The sequence below is a fragment of the Trematosphaeria pertusa genome (genome assembly GCF_010094035.1).
Source record: "Trematosphaeria pertusa strain CBS 122368 unplaced genomic scaffold BU26scaffold_10, whole genome shotgun sequence".
Lineage (NCBI taxonomy): Eukaryota > Fungi > Ascomycota > Dothideomycetes > Pleosporales > Trematosphaeriaceae > Trematosphaeria > Trematosphaeria pertusa.
The window spans coordinates 1345504-1369266 of record NW_022987221.1 but is presented as its reverse complement, the minus strand read 5'-3'; the positions used below and the strand labels follow the sequence as shown (position 1 = coordinate 1369266).

General features: G+C 53.5%; 11 protein-coding genes across 11 annotated transcripts; 5 read left to right on the top strand and 6 right to left on the bottom strand.

Moving 5' to 3' along the window:
- The first annotated feature begins 1033 nt into the window (after nucleotides 1-1033).
- On the top strand, nucleotides 1034-3727 carry BU26DRAFT_55276 (sulfate permease). The gene is made up of 4 exons (XM_033832165.1): nucleotides 1034-1369; nucleotides 1417-1963; nucleotides 2011-2855; nucleotides 2908-3727. The coding sequence occupies exons 1-4, from the start codon at nucleotides 1259-1261 to the stop codon at nucleotides 3493-3495; spliced, it is 2091 nt and encodes a 696-aa protein (XP_033681899.1). The 5' UTR covers nucleotides 1034-1258; the 3' UTR covers nucleotides 3496-3727.
- Nucleotides 3728-3877: 150 nt separating this feature from the next.
- On the top strand, nucleotides 3878-4993 carry BU26DRAFT_567235 (uncharacterized protein; the record flags this gene model as incomplete). The annotated part of the gene is made up of 1 exon (XM_033833634.1): nucleotides 3878-4993. The coding sequence occupies one exon, from the start codon at nucleotides 3878-3880 to the stop codon at nucleotides 4991-4993; it is 1116 nt and encodes a 371-aa protein (XP_033681898.1).
- A 501-nt stretch (nucleotides 4994-5494) lies between these two features.
- Nucleotides 5495-6848, top strand: BU26DRAFT_576981 (uncharacterized protein; the record flags this gene model as incomplete). The annotated part of the gene is made up of 1 exon (XM_033834392.1): nucleotides 5495-6848. The coding sequence occupies one exon, from the start codon at nucleotides 5495-5497 to the stop codon at nucleotides 6788-6790; it is 1296 nt and encodes a 431-aa protein (XP_033681897.1). The 3' UTR covers nucleotides 6791-6848.
- A 780-nt stretch (nucleotides 6849-7628) lies between these two features.
- BU26DRAFT_507422 (HET-domain-containing protein) lies at nucleotides 7629-9345 on the bottom strand (the record flags this gene model as incomplete). The annotated part of the gene is made up of 3 exons (XM_033826996.1): nucleotides 7629-7769; nucleotides 7801-9213; nucleotides 9289-9345. The coding sequence occupies 3 exons, from the start codon at nucleotides 9343-9345 to the stop codon at nucleotides 7629-7631; spliced, it is 1611 nt and encodes a 536-aa protein (XP_033681896.1).
- A 286-nt stretch (nucleotides 9346-9631) lies between these two features.
- On the bottom strand, nucleotides 9632-10547 carry BU26DRAFT_488295 (uncharacterized protein; the record flags this gene model as incomplete). Its single annotated transcript, XM_033825975.1, has 1 exon — nucleotides 9632-10547. Exon 1 carries the CDS (start codon nucleotides 10313-10315, stop codon nucleotides 9632-9634), a length of 684 nt encoding a protein of 227 aa, XP_033681895.1. The 5' UTR covers nucleotides 10316-10547.
- Nucleotides 10548-11672: 1125 nt separating this feature from the next.
- Nucleotides 11673-12971, bottom strand: BU26DRAFT_576976 (uncharacterized protein; the record flags this gene model as incomplete). Its single annotated transcript, XM_033834391.1, has 1 exon — nucleotides 11673-12971. One exon carries the CDS (start codon nucleotides 12969-12971, stop codon nucleotides 11673-11675), a length of 1299 nt encoding a protein of 432 aa, XP_033681894.1.
- Nucleotides 12972-13289: 318 nt separating this feature from the next.
- BU26DRAFT_521288 (uncharacterized protein) lies at nucleotides 13290-14715 on the bottom strand. Its single transcript, XM_033829493.1, has 4 exons — nucleotides 14613-14715; nucleotides 14159-14566; nucleotides 13895-14111; nucleotides 13290-13809 (listed from the first exon to the last, which is right to left on the bottom strand). The coding sequence occupies exons 1-4, from the start codon at nucleotides 14705-14707 to the stop codon at nucleotides 13747-13749; spliced, it is 783 nt and encodes a 260-aa protein (XP_033681893.1). The 5' UTR covers nucleotides 14708-14715; the 3' UTR covers nucleotides 13290-13746.
- Nucleotides 14716-16767: 2052 nt separating this feature from the next.
- BU26DRAFT_55124 (uncharacterized protein) lies at nucleotides 16768-18385 on the bottom strand. The gene has a single exon (XM_033832094.1). It carries the CDS (start codon nucleotides 18300-18302, stop codon nucleotides 16893-16895), a length of 1410 nt encoding a protein of 469 aa, XP_033681892.1. The 5' UTR covers nucleotides 18303-18385; the 3' UTR covers nucleotides 16768-16892.
- Nucleotides 18386-21311: 2926 nt separating this feature from the next.
- On the top strand, nucleotides 21312-21682 carry BU26DRAFT_55120 (uncharacterized protein). The gene has a single exon (XM_033832091.1). The coding sequence runs from the start codon at nucleotides 21460-21462 to the stop codon at nucleotides 21643-21645; it is 186 nt and encodes a 61-aa protein (XP_033681891.1). The 5' UTR covers nucleotides 21312-21459; the 3' UTR covers nucleotides 21646-21682.
- A 759-nt stretch (nucleotides 21683-22441) lies between these two features.
- On the top strand, nucleotides 22442-22936 carry BU26DRAFT_55091 (uncharacterized protein). The gene has a single exon (XM_033832076.1). The coding sequence runs from the start codon at nucleotides 22603-22605 to the stop codon at nucleotides 22900-22902; it is 300 nt and encodes a 99-aa protein (XP_033681890.1). The 5' UTR covers nucleotides 22442-22602; the 3' UTR covers nucleotides 22903-22936.
- On the bottom strand, nucleotides 22504-23660 carry BU26DRAFT_521279 (uncharacterized protein). The gene has a single exon (XM_033829492.1). It carries the CDS (start codon nucleotides 23580-23582, stop codon nucleotides 22971-22973), a length of 612 nt encoding a protein of 203 aa, XP_033681889.1. The 5' UTR covers nucleotides 23583-23660; the 3' UTR covers nucleotides 22504-22970.
- Between the last annotated feature and the right edge of the window lie 103 nt (nucleotides 23661-23763).

Sequence of the window (23763 nt, the reverse complement as noted above, 5' to 3'; positions counted from 1 at the left end):
GTGAGAAAGCTAATAAGTTTCTTCTCTATAAATCATTAGTGTGAGATGGCGGTGCTGTTCGATTCTTTCCATATTTCAACACAGGGTCGCGAGGTTTTTCTTCACATAGCCAGAGCGCTTATGCGGTGGGATCAACTATTCAAAGAGGACACCGCTGTCCCACCGATTGCATCTTCGCCTCTAAGTTGTCGGTTAAGTGACGCCTCGTGCGCCATCTCCCCGCCCATTCTGCTGCCCAGACCGGACAAGCTCTTGGTCCCCAGTCAGAGGGAACAAGCTGGCTAGTATCCCGCCAGCACGCCATGTGCGAGGCGCTCGTCCGATTCCAGGCCACGCAAAAAGTCGTATCGATTGACCCAGAGCTGAAGATATTAGCTCACAGACAGGCACGAAAAAGCACTTGTCATTTCCTCGCGCAATCCATTGTACACAATGACCAAAGTTGTGGGCTGTACCCACGCCAAGTCACGATGGCATGGCGATAGGCCCTGATCTGGTGGTCGCTACTTGCACCCACAATTCAAGTGTGTGCCTCAGTGGTTCGGATCTGAACGCCATGCTTTCCTCGCTCGCATACCCTAGTCTTTGGGGCTTCCGGGTTCCAGGGTCTCCGTCGTGGGCAAATTCTCCGCCAACTCTTATATATACAGCAAGAGCGCTCCACGTCGCCGGCATCAGCTGCAGCGTCCCATTCCGCCATCATGTCGAACAACCCGGTGGGCAGATCTCTAGCCAAGGTGCTCGGCATCAAACTTGACTACCGCAAAGAAGAGCCGATTTCTTCTGGAGCGGCATCAATATCATCTGTTGAGACGTGTGAGTTGTTTAAGCTTGAGCGGAGAGTCCGGACTAATTTATCGCGTACAGACGTCGAGAAGGAGCCTACTACCATCGAATATGTCTCCCAGTTCAAGCCGACGAAGAGCGGGGCGACGCGATATCTCCGCAGCTTGTTCCCGTTCTGGTCTTGGATATTCCACTACAACTTGACGTGGCTCTTGGGCGATATAATCGCCGGTGAGTATTTATCTCCAACTACTCCGGAAGAGGCCTGTGACAGATCGGCCTTTGTAACTTCGAGAAGATGTCGCTATTGCTTTGCAGAAACGACCATCGCGATTTCAACCAGTCTGCCGTATCTGACAGGCGAGGCCTTACCGCTGGCGCGGACGATGCAGACCTCTTTGATGGGCATGGCGGAAACTCGGGCTAACCACTCTCAGGTGTCACTGTCGGATTTGTCGTCATTCCACAGGGCATGGCATATGCGCTGTTGGCCCAGCTGCCTCCGGAATATGGACTCTATACTTCGTTCGTCGGGTTTTTACTCTACTGGGCCTTTGCTACTTCGAAGGATATCACGATTGGTGTAAGAATATTCGTCTCTTCGTCTTCCAGCCACACTGACATCTGCAGACCGTTGCCGTCATGTCTACTATCGTAGGGAACATTGTCATCCGCGTTCAAGAGGTCAACCCTGACCTAAGCGCCGAATCAATCGCAAGAGCCCTCTCAGTCATTTCTGGATCTGTGCTTCTCTTTATTGGCTTGATCCGCTTCGGAAGAATCGTCGAGTTTATCCCGTTGGTCGCTATCACCTCCTTTATGACTGGAGCCGCCATTTCAATCGGCGCTGGTCAAGTCCCAGCACTATTGGGTATCAAAGGTGTCAACAATCGGGGGCCCACCTACCAGGTCATCATCGACACCTTGAAGGGTCTTCCGAACACGAAGCTTGATGCTGCTATGGGCTTGACAGCACTTACCATGCTTTATGCAATCCGCATATTCTGTAGCTGGATGAGCACGAAGCAGGCCCACAGGAAGAAGTTCTGGTTCTTCGTCAGCACTCTTCGCATGGCGTTTGTGATCTTGCTTTATATCTTGATCAGTTGGCTTGCCAATCGCCATGTCAAGGACGCGAAGAAAGCTAAATTCAAGATTTTGGGGAAGGTTCCGAGAGGTAAGCATCGCCGCGCTACTGCATAGATTGTGCTAATTCTGTTCAAGGTTTCCAGCACGCGGGTGCTCCCACCATTACCCCGGAACTCTTATCTGCGATTGCGCCAGATCTTCCGGTCACCATCATTGTTCTGATTCTCGAACACATCGCCATTTCCAAGTCCTTCGGTCGCATCAACAACTATGTCATCAACCCATCTCAGGAGCTCGTCGCAGTGGGGTTCACAAACGTGCTTGGACCATTCCTTGGGGCCTATCCAGCTACGGGTTCTTTCTCTCGCACAGCTATCAAGTCGAAGGCAGGCGTGCGCACCCCCCTAGCCGGTATTTTCACCGCAATCATTGTCCTTCTGGCGCTTTATGCACTCACAAGCGTCTTCTTCTACATCCCGATGAGCAGCCTAGCAGCGATCATTATCCACGCGGTTGGTGACCTTATCACGCCTCCCAATGTCGTGTACCAGTTCTGGGAAACGTCGCCCCTCGAGGTCCTCATTTTCTTCGCCGGCGTCTTTGTCACCATCTTTACCAACATCGAGAACGGAATCTACGTCGCAATCGCCGCGTCAGCGGCCTTGCTGCTCTGGCGTCAGCTCTTTACCCACGGTACTATACTCGGCAGAGTCCAGATCTACCGCGCGACTCCGGATACTATTGGCCACAAGGAGAGCGAGGGACACGGCTTGGGTATCCGTGAGGCCTACCTGCCGGTTAATCACAAAGATGGGAGTAACCCACAAATCGAGGTCGAGTCTCCATATCCCGGCATCCTGATTTACCGCTTTACCGAAGGCTTCACCTATTTGAACCAACAGGGCTACATGGATGAGCTTGTCGCTCATGCGCAGCATATAGCCCGCCCAACTAAGCTCGACAGATATACCAAACTCGGAGTAAGCTCTCCTTCCTCCAGCTCCTGGCACACTAGCTAATATTCCCCCTCAGGACCGGCCGTGGAACGACCCTGGTCCGCGACGCGGTGAGCAAATCAACTTCGACGACAACCGCCCCATTCTCCGCGCGATCATCCTCGACTTCTCCGCCGTCAATCACGTCGATGTAACGTCCGTGCAAGGCCTCATTGACGTCCGCGCACAACTTGATCGCTACGCAGCCCCAGAGCTCGTAGAATGGCACTTCGCATCCATCAACAGCCGCTGGACGAAGCGCTCTCTTACCACCGCGGGTTTTGGATATGTCGATGCGGAGAGGTTTCGTGCGAGGCACAGACAGCACTGGAACCCAGTGTATAGCTTTGCGGCGCTGGATACGACGGCGCCGACCCGTGCGCAGAAGAGCGAGGGAGATCCGGAGGCGCAAGATGAGATTGAGATTGGGAGAGCGGGTACGGGTACGCAGAAGGACGGGGTTTTGCCGGGGAAGCTAGGTACGGTACATGGGTTGAACAGGCCGTTCTTCCATATTGATGTGCAGGCTGCGGTGGAGAGTGCGATCGCGGGCGTCGAGTATAAGCTTACGCACACTACGTCGGGAAGTTCGGGTAATGAGGTTGTGCAGACGAAGAGGGATTGAGGTGGATGCCGGGAAGGAACCCCCCGGTGAAGCTGTAATGCTCTTGGCCTTTTTCTTTCTTTGCAGTGGTCTGCAGTGCATTGATTAAACACAGCCAGCATAGCTGGCCCTCCTCAGCAGTGGAATGTCCCCAGCGAAGATTCCGAATTACATACATTCTTTCCAGCGGACCGGCTACTTTTAGCTCACTCATTCGCTTGGTTCGACCGCAATGGTCCAAATTTGCATTCACTACCGTTTGCCTTCTTACGTCACAATCGACTACAAGCTTCACTCTACAATTCCCTTACTGCCTCAGTTGCATTTCAAGTTATTTACTACTAAGCCGTTTGCGCAGCTTTATTCCCACAGAGTATACTCGCCCACGCAACAAACAACTCCGATGCCCGAAAACAAGAACAACAGGTATCGCATAAAATCGCCCTACTGCACGCATACCATCCCCTCGAGCCTCCTTCCTCTCCTCCGCCCACCGACATACTGCCCCATCTGCACCATCAAGCGTGATATTAGCGAGGTCGAGGAGGTGCAGCTAGAGTTCAGAATCCGAGGCGGCATCTTTAGCTCCAAAGCTCTTTACGAAAAATCTCACGTGCTGGGGCTCCGACACAAGGAGTTTAAAAAGCGCTGGGTAAGCGGGAAAGTAGCGTTGATGAATAGGGTGATGGAGTTTAAGGACTTGTTGGACGCAGGGGTCGCGGAGGGCAGCGACGTGCTGAGGGAAGCGGTGGCAGCTTTCGAGAAAGAGAGAAACAGATTGGCTCGTGTGCTAGTGGTGCCTCGGAAGTCCGATATTGAAAAGCTTGCGGCTTCTTCAGTTGTGGAGGAACGCCGCGCTGAGCAGTATGGTGCTGCGACACCGCCAAAGTCGATTATTCGCAAGACTTCGCAATTCGCCGCCTCGTCCGACGTGAGAGCCGAGTTTAAATCCAACTCCAAAATAAGTGCGGCCGCTAAAGACTGGAAATCGCGCCCCGGAAACCCCATGCTAGAAGACTCCTCTCTCTCGCCTTTCGATTCCTCGAGCTCCGCCGTCTCAGCACCACGATCGAAGCGCCTCCGCTTCTCTCCCACCATCTCTCACTCTCCCGAAAAACTCAACTACGTCCACACTCACTTCGCTTTGCCGCCATCCACGCCACTTTCCACCGAAGCAACTCACCATACCCCTTCGCTGCACCCGACGCGCGAGGATCCTCGTAAGAGGACAAAACGAAAATTCAAGCGCAATGGCAAGGAGTATCAGCCCGGAACCTGGAAAAGTGAAGACGGGTATGAGAAGGTGAATACAAGTAGGTTCAGGGTTAGATGGGACCACGCAGAGAAGGAATGGGCTGAGGGCGAGGAGATGAGGTTGCTGGAGGTGAAGTTGAAGGAGATTTCGCGGGCTTCGGTGGCCCTCTGGTGGGTTAGGGGGGTGCTGGTGTATGGAGGGATTCAAGAAATGCAGGCTGGGATGGAGAAAGTGGAGGAGAGAGCGGAGCAGCTCGCTTTCTGAATCTCACTCTGGTCACACTGGAACATTGTTGCGCATCAAGATGCGCACAGAGCATATTGGGGCAAGTTTAAGAGTCAATAAATGAAACCTGGTTGACAGGTCTCGCAACCGCTCTTTCACCCACCTTGCCCAATTGAGTATAGCGTCCTTCTGAACCAAGACAACTGTTGCAGACCCCTGACCTCATCGTACCGAAATGACATTTTTGAATAATGGCTTCTGCCTACGCTTTTCTTTTACTTGATCCGGCCACAACGAGCGCATTCCGTCATTCCGCAACGTCCTTTAGATTTCTGCTCGGCGCGGTGAGTGAAAGCCGAGCTCACGGCCCGTGCGTACCTCCGCTAACTAGCATGTAGGCTACACTTTCACTTAGTCTTCTTTCAACGGCGATAAACTTCCTTACTGATCTTCTCTCCGCCCCGCTGACACCCTACAAACACCTCCTTCGCTCATTGCGCACCCATTTCCCAGGTCTCTTTTCTCAACACTTTCTGTACCATGGCTCCCAGCAAGAAGCCAGATCGGCCGACGTCATTCACCAACGCCAAACTCTACGATCCGTGTCCACATCCGTTCCCGGACTGTCTTTCGGACAAGTTGCCGACGGAGAGTACGTGCCCGTCGTGCATCGTCACGCGCTGCACTGCGGCTATCAAGGAAGCCCAAGAAGATTATGCCGTGCGAGGGGGCGTCTTCATGATGCGGATTACCGCTGAATTGGAAAAGAAGCCTCCATGGCACGCTTATATTGCGCAGAAATGGCGCGTTGCAAAGGTAGGCCTGATAAATGCTGTCACGCTGTTTGAGGACCTGGTCAAGGAGGGGAAGATACAGGGCGAGGATGAAAACAGGATCAAGGAGGCGTTGGAGATCTGGGAGAGGCAGAAAGAGAGGGGTTGGAAGGTGCCGGGGCACGTCTATTACGGCGATGAGCACGAGATGACTGAGGAGGAGAAGGAGACGTGCAGGCTGATGATTGAGCTATTGCGGCGGAACGTGGAGAAGCTCATCCGCGAGATGGATAATGAGAAGGGCCAGACAGAAGGGCCAGAATCTGAGGGAACTCTGCGAGTAGGTCTCTCTCTTCCAACACCCCCACCGGAGCTTCCTTCAAAATCACTGCCTGAGGAACTGACCGAGCCTAATACTCCACAGCCACTAGGACCCTCTCCTCCAGGTTCGATTACATCCACACCGCCAACTTCAATCCTGAAGCGAAAATCCACCTTCCCAAGCCCTTCAACTTCAACCTCATCCGCACTACGCCGCAAACGCGTCCGATTCCGCGACTTCGCTTCTTCAGACCCTTCACCTTCACCGTCACTTTCGCCACGCCGCAAGCGCGTCCGATTCCGCGAGTTCGTCACCGTATCCTCTTTCCAGCATTCCATCACACACCCTTCGCCCTTCGATCTACTCTCCAAGCCCATCTCTTCTAAACCCACCGTCCAACCACACGGGCCCAACACCTCCGCCGAGGGAAAAGTCCGCCGCAAGCGCGCTTTCCACAGAACTTCAAGTGGATATCTGCCCGGAGCTTGGGCGTCACCAGCTTTCTACAAGAAAGCAAATACGAGCTTCTACAAGCTGTCGGGGAGGGCGGCTGAAGAGGCGGCAGAGCGCGAGGAGCGCGAGATGAGGGAGGAAGCTGAGGTGGCGGAGAAGCTGAAGGTTGTTTGGGGGGCGTGGGTTGCGCGGTGGTGGGTACGCAACGTGGTTTTGAGCGTGGGTTTCCAGGATTTACAGCAGGAGAGGGGTGGGGATGGCTCGGAAGTGGGGTCTTCCAATCATTGACGGTCGACTGGGACAGTGAGCGATAGCAGCATTTGCACGTCGTAAACCCGACGGATTTCTTGAAGGGCTATGGAAAGAACATGGAAACGGATAGGCAGCTAACGGAGACAGAACCGTCAGACGGTTAGGAATTGCAATGCATAGATGTCCATCCTGAATTCGATGAAGTTACCCCTCAATGGAGCATCAAAATCAAAGTGCTTGCTCGAATCCGCAGCCACCTGTGTCCTAGGTCCGCCCTTCGGCGGGAAGATGCATCCTCTGCCGGACAGCTTTCCCAAGTCTGCGTACCGAATGTCACCTGAATTGTCGGAGCGTTTGAGTATGTAACGTCTCCCATAGTAGTCTTCCTCCCAGACTTCTGTGCAGCGATTCTTGCTCGAATACGTCTGCTCCTTTCTAGTTGGGGATACTACTGCACAAACATCCGTATTGGGGAATCGGCAGAGAACGTCCCCTTCGTGAGAGTTCCATGGTACGACCGCTAGAGTATCATCCAGAAGTAAAGCAATTCTAGGCCTCTGGTCCTTTGGAAGTTCCTGGTTGGTGTCCAGCTCTTTGTATGACATATTCGACTGACGCTGAATGTATGCTTCCTCTGTATTTTTCCATTCTTCGAATTCTGAGGATATTTCCTTGACCGATATGTGGCACACCCCCCATCCGTCTTCTTGTGGGTTGAATGCGCGAACGCGAGCGAGGTCAGCGTCGCTCAAACTCTTCGCATGCTTCTTAAATACTCCCAGGCGTGTACCCTCAATCGCTTTGGGCGTTCTGAGGATTTCGCCCTCTTCGATCGTTAGAAAGCCTCCAAACACTTTCCCTCTCCCCGCTACCGCTACCCTTCTCGGGCGTGGAAGCGGGCGCGAGTCCACGCGTGCGCACATATCACCAAACCATTCCTCCAAATCTTCGCCCCATGTACCCGTGCTAACAGAAGGGCCGAGCCTTTCAATTCTGCTGCCAACTTGCCCCGCGGCTGCCAAGTAAACATCTTTATAACGGTATACCGCGCAGCCCGCGGTCTCGCCCGCCTGGAAAGGTCGTGAAGGTAAGGGATTATTTCGTAAGATGTCGTCCCAGTAGAGGTATGTCAAGCACGGGTCAATCGAGAGACTACGTTGAACCATCTGGCTAAACCACATGATACGGGGAGGAATTCTTAGTTGCCAAGAGTTCGGGGTGAAATCCCAGAGAATCCTAGCTGCTTCGCCGGATTCCTTCCAGTGGTACCGAATTACACTCCAATATAACTCGAAGCTACTCATTCCATAGTCCACCGGGAAACGTTCGACGTTCATCGTGCCCGTCTTCATCAGGATATCCCTTTTCTTACCCTCATATAGACCTACGGGCAGTTCACCGGAACCGCCTTGACTAGGGACACCCGTGACTCCAGATTCGAACGTAGGAAGCAGGCCAAGAAGTCCAAAGATTTTGTCGTGCGGGTTCTCACATAGTGAGTCGCAGGTCTCCGAGAGAAGGCGTTCCAAAGTAATCTCGTGTTTGTCCAGTTTCCTTATCTGGTCGCAGGGGCCGAGGCTGCCGATCTTCGATCTCAGGTTGGGCGTTAGTTTTAGAACGAGATTGCGAGCCAGCGAAAATTTCTCCCAGTCGATTTGCTTGCATCCACACCAGAGGACTATCTCTTTCGCGAGCACAAACTCTTGAATTATCCAAAGCCTCGACCAATAACTTCGGTCGGGTAGTTTCGTGAATGCTCTCAACCCGGGGTCGTCAGGACTTGCGTCTTTAGCGCTCCAGTTGTGGCTCCGGAAGGCGCAGTGTATGAAGTCAAATGCTGCGTCGCTATCTTCGGACGCGGGTCCAAGCCAGACGACGACTGTCGCAGCGCCAGCGTATATGGAACCCATCATGCCGACCTGTGCGTTGCGTTCTCGAATATCTTTCTGGTTTATGCAGACAGCATCGATCCATATAGTCATTGTCGTACTCTCATCTGCACTTTTGCCGCGTATACTGAGCAAGGCAAAGTATAGATTCTTTCGAACCGGCACCGAGAAATCGTTGATCTGGATGATGTAGTCTTCCGTATCTGGCCGGCCCCATTCGTATGATAGCGCGTTGTATTCGGGCGGCGACTCCGCGTCGAGATAAACTAGCTCGAGGGAGCACCTTACAGGCTCGTCGCCAATGCCAGGGTAGAGGCGCAAAACTCTGATTTCTCCCTGTTGCAGAGGCTTGTAAAGGCCACTGTGTATTTGCCGCTCATTCGGCGAATCCAGGCTCGTGGGGATCCTCAACCTACTCCCGGTTCCCCTCTTGGAGGCAAATAAGGCAGTCGAGGTAGACCACATGGCCACTGCGGGAGTCGTGAACCATAGAATGAGAACGATGATGAGAAGAGGAAGGGAGGAGTTGGTCGAACGCGGTCGCTGATCCAACCTTGGAAACGCGCAAGGCTGAGCGGCGTGGTTTTTCGCTGCCTAATTTGTGGCGGTGGCTCAGCACTCATGCATCCCCGCACCCCAACGCACCTCACCTCCCCAGAACGAAACTTTTCGTCTCACCGGATTGGAGCTTGCGCAACTCATTTCAAGTACATGCCGCACCACATACGATTATACCTAGCGGTGAGTGAGGCTGAACTAGTGGACGGCTCAGTCTCCACCGCGACTCCTTCCCCCAACATCAGCGCTGTCTCCTGAATTGCTATCTTATTATATCTTTAAGCTTACTCACTGTAAGAAATATCATTATTAGATGACTTATAGCATGAGTAAACTAGATAGAGCAGAGTTATCAAGCCAGTACCTCCCTTAAGGTCGTTATCATCGCGGGATTCACAGCGCTTACCTGTGTCCACAGTACATCTTCCGCTCACGGGTACACATTAGTAATGATTCGCTTCTTCTCAGCAAATTGATCTTTAACCCACGTTCCTAGATTCTGCAACGCCACCTCCGCTCCGTCGTAGTGATACCCCTTGCGCTGCCAGATAACCTTGTCGAGCTTCTTACACTCCAGGAGCTGCCTCAACTTGTACCGCTCTACCAGCTGTTCGACCGGGCGAGCAAGGCTAGTGAGTCCGTCTTCATCGTAATCGTCTCCATCTTCAAGAACCCAGTGTATCAGCTTGCTGGAATGGAATGTGAATTGGATCGTTGCCAAACCGGTACACTTCGCCGCCAGTGCGAGATCCGCGTTCTCCTCATAGCCCTCAGGAAAGCAATCAAAGAAGTCGAACCGGAGACTGCGTATATTCGGGAAGCTATTATGTCTCGTGAGGAAGGCCTCGAGGAAGCGATTCCCGCCAATGGAAGACACCATGAAAGTGGAATTGCGGATGAAGACTGCGACAGCTTCAGCCATCGTACTCTTCGACACCAGGCATACTGATGGAAGAAACCGCGGCCGATGTTCGCGCCCCTCGTCGTATTGGCGGATTTCTACTGCGTCTAGGGAGTGATGGCCGTAACGGCCACGAGTGGAATCAATCAGATACCGCATGCCGCGAATGGCTTCCTCCCAGATCATCTCGCGAATTTCAATCGGAAGCTGCATAAGGAGAAACGGCTTGGACTCGTTATAACCAAGAATACTGGTTTTCAGAACGCTGGCATACGCTTGCTTTGTAAGAGGGCTCGAATGTAGCGTATCATCCTTCGCGTTCGGGGGCGTGGCGTTCTGCGGAATTGGGAGCTCAGGGAAGTCCTCGATGGTTGGCAAGGGTAACTTCGGCCGAGGCGAAGAAGTCCCGGGGAGTCGGCCGCGTCGAGGGTCGAGGTGGTACGGGAGCGTGAGGATAGGCATGTGGTTTGTAATGAGTAATTCCGATTGAAAGAGAGGTCTCGATGTAGTCGTACTTTCGTGTAGTTGTACTTCGATGTATATGACCTGGGCTGGTGTAGTCGGGATTTGGACTTGTCCATGAGAATAATATGAGCGAGCACGCTTTATATATGGAGGAACCACCTATGGACGCGGAGTAGGAGCCGTTAGGTCATAGCTCGCGATGTCTCCGTCCCGGAGCTCCTTTTTCACAGTTGGGATATGAGGGGGAAAAACCCAGGTACTCAAGCCGCGACTCATTAGTGAGCATTCTATCCAGAATTCGACGAGAAGCAAGACGAAAGAAGTCGAGTAGGCCTCACTCATCTTCTTTCACCAACGCTTCCTTGAAGCAATTGCATCTGCGCCGCCGTCTCCAGAACGCCAAAGGGGCTGATATGTTCGAACGATGATCGCGGTATAAAAGTCTAGCGTGAGACCCCGGGATCTTCTGTGTCCTCGACTGACGAGGATGTTGCAGAGTCTTCAGACGATGCATGGGAGCCGTTTGCGGAGGAGCTATTGGATCTTGCTCCTCGAGATGGAGATGAGCTTGACGATGTTGAGCGGCTGCTCCTCGATTGCCGCCATAACTTCGAATGCGGAAGAAAGATATCTAAACGATCAAAGAAAGGGATGTTCGCGGCAGGAAATGAAGCTGTTGTGACGATGAGGACGGGAATTTTAAACAATCCGTTAGCATATAGTGGAAACAATGGCCATTGTCTTTGAGGAAGCACTGCGATTTAAAGAAGACAAAGGAATTAAGTTTGAAAATAACAACATGCGCACAACAAACAGCGAAAGCTGGGAGTATGGAAGGTCGGACACGTTTGGTGGGTTGTCAAGCGGAAGAGTGGAGCCATCCAACTTGGGTAATACTAATTCGGATTTGATAGCTAGAAGCGGAGGCGTATGAATCCCATAGCATTGCGTATTATGCTTCGAGCTAAGGAAGAGAAGACCTGTGCAGCAGTGGATGGGGTTAACCTGAGGGATCCGTAGTATGAAATTCAGATAGGAGAAGACTAGAGGCAAAATATAAAGATACTTCGAACGTACTAGAACCATCATCTCCCCCACCAGCCTCCTACTCCCGACCCTCACGCGTAAAAGGATCATCCGGCAACCACCCTCTATCAATATTGACGCGAAACTCAGGACCGCGCTTCCTCCCAAGCACTTTTGTCTTCCTCAGCCTCCTATTCCCATCCCTCGAAGCCATAAACTGCGCCCGTTGGAGATGAGGAGGAAGAAAGGATATGCGAATCGTAACGCCCATACACGCCAAACAGTATGAAGCGTACGCCAAAGACGCGACATCGGGATCCCTTCCACAGGGACAAGACCTTCCGATACCTCTGACCTGGCGGTCGGTCTCGTACGTGCCGCCGACTTTCTTGGGCGGGAGGCCCAACTTCATGCGCTCGCCAGTGAGGGTAGAAGGACCGCACTTGCGCAGTATGTCTTCGTTCTCGCGCCAGGGTATGAGTACTTGCTCATCCCATATTCTGTCTCTGCAAGAATGACAGTCGTGTACATTGTCCCAGATAGCCGAATAGCACACGCAGAAGCTCTGGCTTCTGCTCGCATTAGGCCACATGAGATTTGACATCGAAACCGGTTGCTGCATGGCCACGCGCATCCAGAACAGCTGCACTTCGTCTTTTACGCACGACTCGCAGAGTGGGGCGGAAAGACCGCTCTGGTACGTGGCGTTGGAGACCTGTGAGATAATAGCACTTTTCTGGTTGCGGCCGTGCTCCATACAGTGGTCGCATACTTGTATGTTGGCGGTGTGGGCGCCTCCGCTTCGGGGTGCGGGATGTGGTGCTGGGCCTGGCTGCGAGCAGATCGCCCAGGGCCGCCATCTGCTGCAGTGTTCTTTCTGATTGTTGCTGCCGCAGCATGCATAATCGTCGCAGACTACGGCGGCGTCATAAGGGGCGAGGTCTTCACCCGATTCGTCTTCGCCTTCTTCGTCTTCGTCTTCTTCGTCTTCGTCTTCGTCTTCTTCATCTTCGTCGTCAGCATCCTCCTCTACCTCGTGATCCTCTCCCTGTTCACTCCTGTCTCTTTCTTCATCTTCTTCTTCGTCATCTACCTCCTCCTCACCTCCAGGGTAAAAATCTTCGTCTTCATCGATGTCTTCCGCCCAATCCATCACATCATTAGGATCGAACGGGCACATAATCTCTGAAGTGATCAAAGAAACATTAACGCTCGAGGGGCATGTGGAGGCATCGAACGGCGCCAAAGGCTTGACCGGCTCCCCTCGAGGGGCACGAACGTAAACTGCGGGATCGACCCCGAACTCCGCGCGTACCTGCGAGAAGGGCGGGGACGGTGTAGCGCTCAGCTTTTGCGAGCGGCTTCGAGTGAAGACCATTGTTGACTATGCGGTGGGACGACTGAAAGTGGGCGCTCTGTAGAGGAGAGAATGGAGATGAGGATGGTGTTCAAATTGCTTTCAACTAGAATATTGGAAATGACTAGTTGCGGAAGAGTAAAGAGGAGACGCCTCAAGGGTGTCCGCCCCTTTATGTGCCGTCTCAATTCGTCATATTCATTCCATGACTTCAAAGCGAAGAGACAATGCATTGTGAGCACAAAGGATATATAGGGTGGAGTTAGCACCAAAAGGGAAGAGTAAAACAATAGGAACAAAGAACATGGGTGAAAGGAAGAACAGACCAACGGCTGCGGTATCTTAAATCTCTTGTAGCTAATTTTCGCTCGCATCATACCTAGCTCAACCCCGGAGCGAAAAACTCCTAAGCCGAGACGGTGCTGAATGATATAAAAATATCCGTCCAAGATACTTGTGGGCGCTGCGACGTTGATGGTGATGCTGGAGATGATGTCTTGAAGCAATTGCGCATCCGACTTGGGTCGGGTAGGTGGAGGAGGAGGTGGTAGGCAGCTCCGTATATCAGGTTGTGCCATTGCGTCGCACAAGTGGCTGTATAGTAATTCTTCGCTCCATTTTCAAAGGCGGCTTCGAAAGGCGGCTTCGACTACCCAAGGGGAAGGTGGAAGGCGAATAGGTTCCTCTGAAGGTAATCGACTGAAATCTCCAACTTTACGATGATCACATGGAGCATTTCGAGTATGTCCTTGAGCTCACACTCAGTAACCCGGAGCTTAGACTCTGTGAATTGCGCTCAAGGTCTGATAGTAGTCTTACGCGTGTCTCGAATGGCTCGGATGCACGCAACAAATCTACTCTAGTAGGTTCTCAGAATGTCAGCAGATCACGTTGCGTGGCTTACCAATAGGGCGGGCTAAGAAATGTAAAGAATTCTTGCTGACCTTTTGCGTTTTCCTATGCCTTGGGCCGACCATCTTCGCCATTCTTAACAGAATGATCAAAACGCAACGCTGGTAGTATGCCTCGTGCTTCGTCCGTTGTATGCTCATTGTTGATTTCTGGTTAGCCGAGAGGTTCTCTCTCGGCCTCATGGGGATGCTGTAGCGGCTAACCTCGCGATGGTCGCGCCAGAGTTCGTGGAATATCTGGGATATTACCCTTTAGAAATTAGTTATATCCATGGCAAAGTAAAGCTAACAGCCTACCCAAGATGACGGACAAAAGTCGAGAAACCAAAGGACCGAGGGTTCGCTTCGGGAGCCATCGTTCGTTTCGCCGGCAAAAGGCGCTTGAAATCGGAGAGTGTGGAATTCACGCCTTTATATATAGTGGCTATAATCGCTATAAGTGGCGGGCTATGTACCCGTATATGAAGGGTTTTGAATGGCTGTAGATCTTCGTCTTCTTCGTCTTCTTCGTCATCACTATAGTAGCCTCCAGCTGGCGGAAATGGATCGCGGACTTCTCCCGTACTATATTTCGTGTAAGCCCTATTAGCTTCACTACGGCAGGGTATTGCCGGTAACGGTCGTGTTGTCTGCTGGGAATCTGCTGCTACATCTTGAATCTCGTTTTCAGAACAACCGTGAGAGTAGGTAAGGCCGCAGCTACGACTATGCCTTCTTAGCAACTGCAAAATAGCAACTTGGGGTCATTTACCATTCCCATTCCAGCTTGCCAACCCTATCGCCGAAGGCATAGCAGCGAGGGCATGACGTTCCAAGACAGTAGGCATTGTTCACAACAACCGCCATCGACAGCGATGCACCGGGTACCACACGAGCTTGCCAATCCTTCTCTGTGATTGGGATATCGCTGCGTTCTGCATCAAAAAGACGGAACTGCTTTCGTATGACTCTGCGTTCTCCAGGGAGACCTTTGAACTCGCATTGGAGTCGTGCCATGAACACGGGGAAGTGCTGAAAGTATTGAAATGGAAGGGACGCCTTCCTTCCCAATGCGTCCTCGAATAGTATATTGTCCCGTAACAGCATCGTAGGCGCCAGTGCCATAGACTGCGCGGTTCGAATGAGGCGGTTTATGAAAGGCAAAATGATGACAAGTCGTAGTAATATCTCGTTGGATGCGATGTGCAGAATATGCAGTATGGCCTGGAACGCCTCCTCGAGCTCCGATATGCTTGGAAGCCGAATGACTATCTCTGTTGTTCCGCTTGTGCTCCGAGCGTCATGTTGCGGTTGAAAATGTATTCGCGCAGGGTCCAAAATGAGCTTCCGTTTTGAATCCGGGTATGTAAGCTGTTGGATGAGGACATTTTGGCTTTGCAACAAAGATCTAATGTCTGACAAATCTGTCGGCTCTTGATGAAATCCCTTGGGGCGGTCTTGACGAGCCGCACCCCTTGTTCCTTGGGCTTCTAAGCTGGGCAGGGTAGAATGCTGCGCAGCGGTGCGCTGCAGGTCGGTGATGCAGGACTCGAATTGTTGCCTGAGCATATCCATGCTCGTATGGATATGCTGAACTTGAGAAACATGCGACGAAGTTGTCTGAGCGACCTGATTAATTTTCTGGTCAAGCACCTCGGTGACCCGATCGATTTTCGAGAATAACTCTTTTGCGGCCTCTTGGAAGGTGTCTTGGGATTGTGCGATCCTTGTTTGTTGTTCGCTGTGGTGGTTAGGGGATGCCTGACAGTCGAATGGAAGCTTACGGACAGGCTGATGAGCTGCAGTAATATGTCGATAACTGCTAGCTGCGGTGCTATAGCAGCCTTCAGCTCAGCGACCTGCTTCTTCAGCTGAAGAGCCCACTGCATCTTCCGTAGCGGCCTCATCCCGAATTTCGGAGAAGGTGCTTTACTGGCTTGACATATGGCCAATTCGGGTTCCAGGGCTTTGAGCTTCTGGAAAAATGTAGTAAGAGGGAGGTTGCATTGGTACCCAAGAAATCGTAGCTTCTCGACATGTTCTACGGAGACGCCATGGTGCTGGACTTGCTGGACCTTCTGCAGAAGTGATTGAAGGCCTTGAAGCTCGACGAGAACGTAGGTGAATTGCGAGCTGGCTCCCTCCGAATCGCGCAAGGCAACCACGACCTTATGAAGGAGATGAATGCCTGCTGCGAAGTCGCCCGCTGAGAATCCGAAGGGAACAACCATGTCTCCGAGCTAAGTGAAAGGAAAAGAACGAAGGTGGAAGAGTAGCGATGCGTACATGGGACGAGGCGCGAGCGGGGAAAGTGGTATATCCAGAGTACCTGCTTGTTTCACGCCAGTTGGCATCCGGTTTTTCGGTTTTTAGGTAGGACCTGTGAACTTCACTTGAAGCAGTGCGGCAGGTGACACAGGAACAGAGTGCACATCAAATGTCAGCTGGCCATTGGCATGCGAGGACTGGTAGCACAACTCCATGAATGGTCTCCTAGCAGAAGGGGCTGTGTTGCGCATCTTGAACAAGGTGGGGTTTGCGCTTGTTCGAAGTCGTTGAGCCGTGAGTCGAGGAACCGGAGAGCTGAGATAGGAGCATGAAGGCATACAAATGGCAAGAAGAGGATTTTTTGCGCTCTGCGGCATGGGTGAACTAATGGATGAAAAGGCGCAGGACGAGGGAGTTGGCGCCCCGATGACTAAGAGTTTATTAATACACGCGTCACACCCAACTTCAGAATGCCAGGCGATTGCCTCAATATCAACAGCGAGATATGTATCTACACAGGAAGCTGAAATCTAACTCGTGACTTTTCATTATCCGAACACCGTTCTGCATGCAGTAATTCCTCGCGACGTGGGCAAGACGTGGCCGTAATCCTTCAAGGCGCCCTCAGGGGGCAGCTCTTCCAAATACCTTCGAGAACGATCGACAAAAGGCCGAAGGGGATATCAAATGCAGAACCCAAAATGCGAAGAGACCCTCTAAATGCAAATGCACCGCTGACCCTCAAATCTTACATAGCACAGGCAATCCCGCGATGCGGAACCCCTCACAGCGCCTCCTCGCCCTCCACCTCCCTCAGCGTCTTGTACAGCTCGCTCTTGAGCCACGCACCGAGCACATCGTACAGGAACTCCGCCTGCTCCGTCTTCGACTCGCTGCCCCAGTTCGCCAGCGCATCGACCAGCGTGCCGCACTTGCGCAGCTCGCGCAGCACGACCTGCCGCCTCAGCGCCTCCTGCTCTGCCTCGTCGAACTCGAAGAGCCCGATCTTCACCGGCTTGATCTCGATATTGAAGGTTGTGTTCTCCGACGAGGGCGTTGACAGCGGCGACGAGAAGGTGGAGGACGACGGCGAGGATGCGCCGCTGAGCGAGGGCGGGCTCGTGGGAGGCGAGGTGGGCTTCACACCGGCGGCGATCTGATACCAGGCGAGGATCTTGGAGGTGATGCTCGAGTACAGCATCGCGAGGTGCGGGTCCGACGAGCAGGAGCAGCTGAGCAGCTGCAGCACGTTCGCGACTGCGGTCTTGGTGATGGAGAGCACAGCGTCGAGGCTCTTAAGCTCGACGCCGGCGCTGTTCTCCGGGTTGATGATGCGCAGGCTCTCGAGCGTGGAGTATGCGAGCGTGTAGCAGCAGTGCGAGCTCGGCATGGAAATGCTGACGCGGAGTGGGTTGTGGAAGTATGATGGCGTGCTCTTGGGGCTTTGCGGCGTCGATGAGCCGGAGTCGGGGAGGAAGCCCGTGTCCATGGGTGTCGTGTCGGCGAAGGTATAGTCCATGGGGTTGACTGCATCGCCGCCGATGAAGTCCTTGAGGGCCTGGATGTCGGGGAGGTCGAGCCTCACCGACTGCTTCCGCGCGAACGGGTCTATGAAGGTGAGTTCAGGCTGGATGGTCTGCATGGCTTCCGGCTCGGGCTGGAAGGTGGGCATGGGCATGAGAATATCGTCCATGAAGCTGAAGTAGTCGGAAGGCTCTGTGAAAAGCGGCTCGGGCGTCATCTCGAAATCGAAATCTGGGGTAGCTGGCCAGCTCGGCGTCGGGGACCAGTTTGAAGCGCTGTCCATTTCGGGATCAGGCAGGATCGGCTCAGGACGGAGCCTGAACTTGCTGAACTCGCTGCCGTCGGGAGAAGGTCGCTGCTTCGAGGCTTTCACGAAAGGAGTGCCATCTGGGTTCCTCTTCCGTGTCCGGCCTGGCTTGCCGTGCTTCCTTGAGACACCGTAGATGCATTGGGAGCCGTTGGCATTGCAGCGAGCGCAAATAGGGTGTTCTTTGCTGCATTTGACCTTCGAAGCCGCACACGCATCGCACGAAGCTCGAAGCTTGGGTTTCCGCTCCGGGTTGTTGGCGGGCTTGGGTGCTGAAGTAGGTTGAGGTCGAGGAGGGGTAGCGGTAGGTTGATTAACGGTAAGCGGCGTCTGCCACTCCGGCGTCTGTGGTACGAAGGACATGTTTGCTGCTAAAAAATGAATGGATACTGACGATCTTGTAGATCAGTCGAGCTTATGTACTTCCGAGCGAGCGTTGTTGAGTCGTGAAGCTCACTACGGGCTGAGGTCCACCGACTTTATGTATTGATCAGCTGCATACAGCCTGGTGCAGCATCCACCGTCAGACTCGGGTCCTGACACAGCACACCCTGCTCGCACGTTTTCTGCCCATGGGCCTTACGAGCTTCAGCCATCGTGATGGCTCAAACGAGTGGTCCCCGTTGTTAGTCCCTGCCAAATAGTTAGCAGGCCTACACTGGTAGCATGCCTGTCGGCCGTTTAGTCCCCGCTCGAGCGTGCTTTTGTCAGGCTCGTGATCGTCACTACATGTGCTGATTTGAGTAGCAGTGCTGAGCCGCCAGCCAATGAGGTGAGCGGCTGCGCTGGGGTCGCCGTCAGCGTTGCTGGTTGAGCGACTGGGGTCCACTTTGCCCACCCTTGTCATGCGATTTCAGGAACCGAATGCAAGTATGCACGACATCTGCAGGTCTCGCCTTTGGACTGCTGGCCAGGGACGGTGAACGGCTCAGATTGCCTAGTCCGTCGTTTTCGAGAACACCACGGCGACTTACGTCTGAGGTCTTCAGAGCAGTTGTGTGGCACTGAAGCGAGGAGACGTCCAAGAGCGTAGCCGCTATCACAAGGCCGGAGATCCTATACCAGCGATCTCAATTTCCCAACTCCGCCACAGCTTCGAAATAAACACTGACGTCTTCTTACACACCACACAAGACCACTTTCTCCAAACATGGCGCTATACGAGGATAAGCTCCAGATCTCTCGAGATCGGGGGTTAGCGCACCCGTTACACAGAGCCGCCGACGCCCCGTACCCACAACCAGTGCGCTGAGGCGACCCAACCAAAAGTCTTGGTTCCCGCGTTAGTCCCCGAAGGAGCGCACCGCAGCACCGCTCCAGCCTCACGCTTCAGGAACGCGCGACCTGCCCCACGGATCAGAATCTGGTTCCTGGATTCACTACTGCTAGCACTGAGATGAGATGGTGAGACAGTAGTGGGCACGCCACGTGCCCGTCCCTGGCATGTTTGGCCTTCGCAACTTCCCTCGAGAAAGGGCTATAGGACCGGGTAAAAATATCGTGGGCTGCTGATGCGCCGAGGAGCGAGTCTGTAAGCCCACCCAATCAGCGTGGCGGTCTATGGTCCCCTAGCGTGCGTCTGGATGCGAGAGCCTCATTGGGGCTTTTGCCTTTCCACGTCGCACGAGAAGGCAGGTCCCTTCTCGATCGCGTGTCGCTCGCGATCGAAGGGCATGGCTTTTCGTCTGCCTCGTTTCTTAATGCCCCGAGAGCGTAGGTGCCGCACTAGGTAGTACTCAGGGTCTCTTGTCTCGAGAGCCAAGGCCGGGTTTGCGTGCGAGCGAGCGACTTCGCAGCCTCAAGCGCAGGTCGAAGGTGGAATACCGCGCATGCGCTCTTTCTTTCTTTCCCCGCCCCAACGCCCCCCAGATGCCGCGCATGTGATAGCGGAGCTATCGTGAAGGCTCGGCGATTATTGAGCAAGGCTGAAGAGAGCTAGAGAAAGGAGGAAACGCCATTGTCGATCAGTGTGATCGTGTCGTGAGTTTGACCTCAGCCTTGTGTCGCCAAGCAGAAAATGTTCCTTTTCTTCGAGGTATGAGACAGCCGTTTCGTTGTTTCATTCTTTTCTCCGAGGCTCATCGCACGTAGCTCGGGGCCCTGACCTGCTGTACAACCTATCGCGTGGTCGAAATCGCAAGTCGTACAATCTCCTCGCTCGCTACCTACGCGCGACGCTCCTACAAGGCCACCTGCGTAGCCTCGCCAAGACTAATCTACAATACACAGCCTCCTCCCTCGACCCCTCCCAATCCCCACGGCTCGCAGCATAACATGAAACAGCTCCTCCACGGCCGCTCGACCCATTCGGAAGGAATGGGTCGTTCTCGGCGTGCCCGAAATAACAAAATGCGGAGATTTGGGGCGAAGGAAGAGGGATTCGATCGGGGGATGGAAGGGGTCCGTGTTGGTTTCTCGTGATGATGATGGTAATGATGGCGATGATGATGATGATCGCACACGACTTTCGGAAGAATAGCGAAAGGATCGAGCGAATACTATACCTAGGTACACCTGCAAGCCGCAACGTCATTCGTCAACCAAAAGGTCGTAGTCTCGGAAGAATAGGTGGAGAGAGGCGGAGCGCGGTCTTGGCGGATGCTAAGCTTCGTAAGGGGCGTGTGTGATTTGCTCGGAAGATTTGAGGGTAAGCTTAGATGATTTCGCCAAGAGCGCGAAGGGGATTTGTAAAGTGGGCGGTGCATTTAGTGTAGGGTGGGATATTTTGATGCTGTGGTTAGGTGTACGGCAGTTTCTTTTTGGAGAGCGTGGCCTGAGGAACGGTCGGCGGTGGTGAGATGCAGGGCGGAATTGGCATCGAAGACAAGCATTGCGGTTGCACTAGTGCAGGTACCGACGGCTTCATTTAGCAACAGTCTGTCGATCCCCGCGCAACGGTTTCTCCACCCACATAGTGGCACGTTGCGATAGTATCGCAAAATGTCATGAGACGCACTCTCAAACACGACCCATTTCCAGCAGGCGAAGCGCTGCGCTGCGCGACTTTCACTGCTCCGGTGTCCCACTCACGTAGTTACCACTCCTCCAATACCCAATGCACCCCTAACAGTCCATCGACCAGCCAGCCCCCCATGGCCCTAAATCCGTCCATCGCTGCAACCCGCAAGCGCCCTTGGCCAACGGTCGCCTTCCACTCCAAAACCTGCACTCTCCCGCACCCCGATCCTCCGACCGCAAAGATACCACCTCTCGCTGAGCCATGAACCCCAGGAATCCTCCCCGTCCTACAATCCACATCGCTGAATTTCTGATACAGGGGCAAGGCGACCCGCGTCGCCAAGCTTTGAATTCTCCGAGTAGGAATTAAGGAATATGCACATGGTGGCGAAGCGCATATGCATTCCTCCTCTGATGGGGCGGAGGAAGGATGGGGAGGGGTAGTGTGGAGTGAGTGGTCTCCGTTGTGGTCTGCTTCTATTGTTGGAGTGGTGATTTCAGAGTGAAGCGGACGGTAGGCTACGCGGTTTGGTTTTGAGACCCATGGCAGGATACATCTCGTATGCGCTTGGGCTTTAGGTGGTTCTATACTAGGAGGCCTCGCTCGATTTCCACTTCTCTGTTTCGACGAGTCGAGCGGACTCTATCTCGATTTCGCTTTCGCGACGAACGAGGTATCCTTCAAATCTCTCCCTGTCTTTTCTGCACTGATATCAACTCTACTGAGATACAGGCTCGCTTGCACTAGAGACCGTGATTTTCTCTATGAGACATCCGGCTCTCCCTGCCTTTCAGAGGGCGCTCTCTCCAACGATCTCATAGCTTAGCTGGAAGTTGCTGACATGGGTAGGGTAGAGTCTGCTTCATCGATATTCCACGCGTGCTTCATGCTCGTTGACGTCCGAGACCAGTACCATGTCACGAAAGGCCTGATTCGGCGGAGTTGCGCGAGAGGTAAAGGTAGGACGCTCACGGCGTCGCCCTCTTGTTCTGATCACTGACGAACTCGGCGGCTTTGCGCGAGAGGTAAAGGTAGCTTGTTAACGGCGTAGCCGTTATGTTCTGATCGATGGTGACTACGCGGCGGCATCGCGCGAGCGGTAAAGGTAGGACGTTCAAGTCGTCGCCGTCGCTGTCGCCGTGTATAACGAGGCGATAGGCTTGACCTCCTCTCCGCCCACCTCTCTATCTCTCCTCCAGCCTTGCCGGCATCATGGACTCTACGACTATACTGCCCGTGCCAAAGGCAGGTAAGCCGTGTCCAGTCAGCAAGAAGAGGCTGGAAGCGCGTCGAAAACGTCAACTGAGTGGCCCCCACAAGCGCAAACCTAGAAAGCCAGGCGGCCCCGGCGATCTCTCCCTCTCCGATTGGAGAAAGATAAACTTCCAGCAATTCTGCGCTTCTTCACCACCTTCGACCTAACACAAGACGACGTTGTCGAGCTCGTCACCACCTGCGAAGTCGACGAAAGCCAATGTAAAGCCATCACACACAAGACTCTGGGGTGTGATGGACAACATTCAACGAGACATGCTGATGAACCCACGCGTTTCAAAGCCCGTAAGTATTGTTGGTTCACTTACAATCGAACACTGACATAAGTAGATTGCGGACGCCATCGAAAGCGGCGCGGCGGACAAGCCAAAAACCCCGCGTGAACGGTAGATCTTCTTCCGCGACGAAGACTTCACAAAAGAAATCGGCATGCAAATGCTAAGGCCGTTCAAGCGGGCTTTGAAGATTGGGGATGTGTGGGCAGACCCCGACATCGGCTCTCACGCTTTTCGGAACTACTATACTCGCAATAGCTGGACGAGACGAATCGATTCCACGAGTCTTCAGAGACTGAGAAGAGAGGGTAAAAAGGGTACCATGGCAGCTTTGAATTTGAAAAGTGCACTGAAGACCTCCAGAATGAGCTATCTCATGATCACAGCGGAGCTGATGCGTTTCGAACCCAACATTTGCAACAAAAATCTTCTATTCTCTTCTCCAACTAGATAGACATCCATGATTAAAAAATACTATTATTTCTTCGTCCTCAAAGCTCGTCGGGGTCGTCGGAGCCATCTCTAGGTGATGATGATGTGAAAGCCGATGGGGCACTTTCCATGGCCGCCCCGAGACTCGGTAAACGAAAGTGTGGTGTCGTTGCTGCAGATGCTTCCGCCGACGCTGGTGAAGGGTTTGCCAGGCGTGTAGTCGCATGGGCCGCCGCCGAGACGGTACGCGTTGCCGAGCTTGATGATTGGCGCATCCGTGAAGGGGGGAGCCAGCGGGGGCTGGTTGTTCCACGTCGTTTTGCCCGGAACGGGGAACCTGATGCCGAGGTTGCCCTGGAAGGAGATGTTGCCGGGTCCCTTTTCATACTCTCCTGTGCCGCAGCCGCCGAGGAAGAGCACGAGGCTGCAGGTTTTGTTCTGAGCCGAGGCAGGGATGTCGAACCGGGTGAGCGTGCATTTGTCGTGGGGCGTGACTATTGCTGACTGGCCGCCTGGGAAGGCTTTGTTGGGCTTCTTCTGGGAGATGGGCAACAGGAATTTCGGCGAGAGGGCGCCCTTAGGGAGTTGGCCAGTCGGGGCTACCTGGGGGATGGGAGGGCATTGCTCGGCGCGGAGAGCAAGACCTGCTGGGGCGGCTACGGCGAAAGAAACGAGCGTAGCGAGAAGAGCGAAGGACTTCATCTTGGAGAGGGTAGAATTATTACTGTGGAAAGGTAAAGAAGTCGTTAAAATGCCGAGGCGGGGAAGAGAAAGACCGTGGTGCTAAGTGAAGATACGAAATCGACATGACCCCTACAAGACTTTATAGAAAAACGAGAAAGCCATCGAGGCATCTCTTGGAAATGAAGATCGGTAAGGCGCA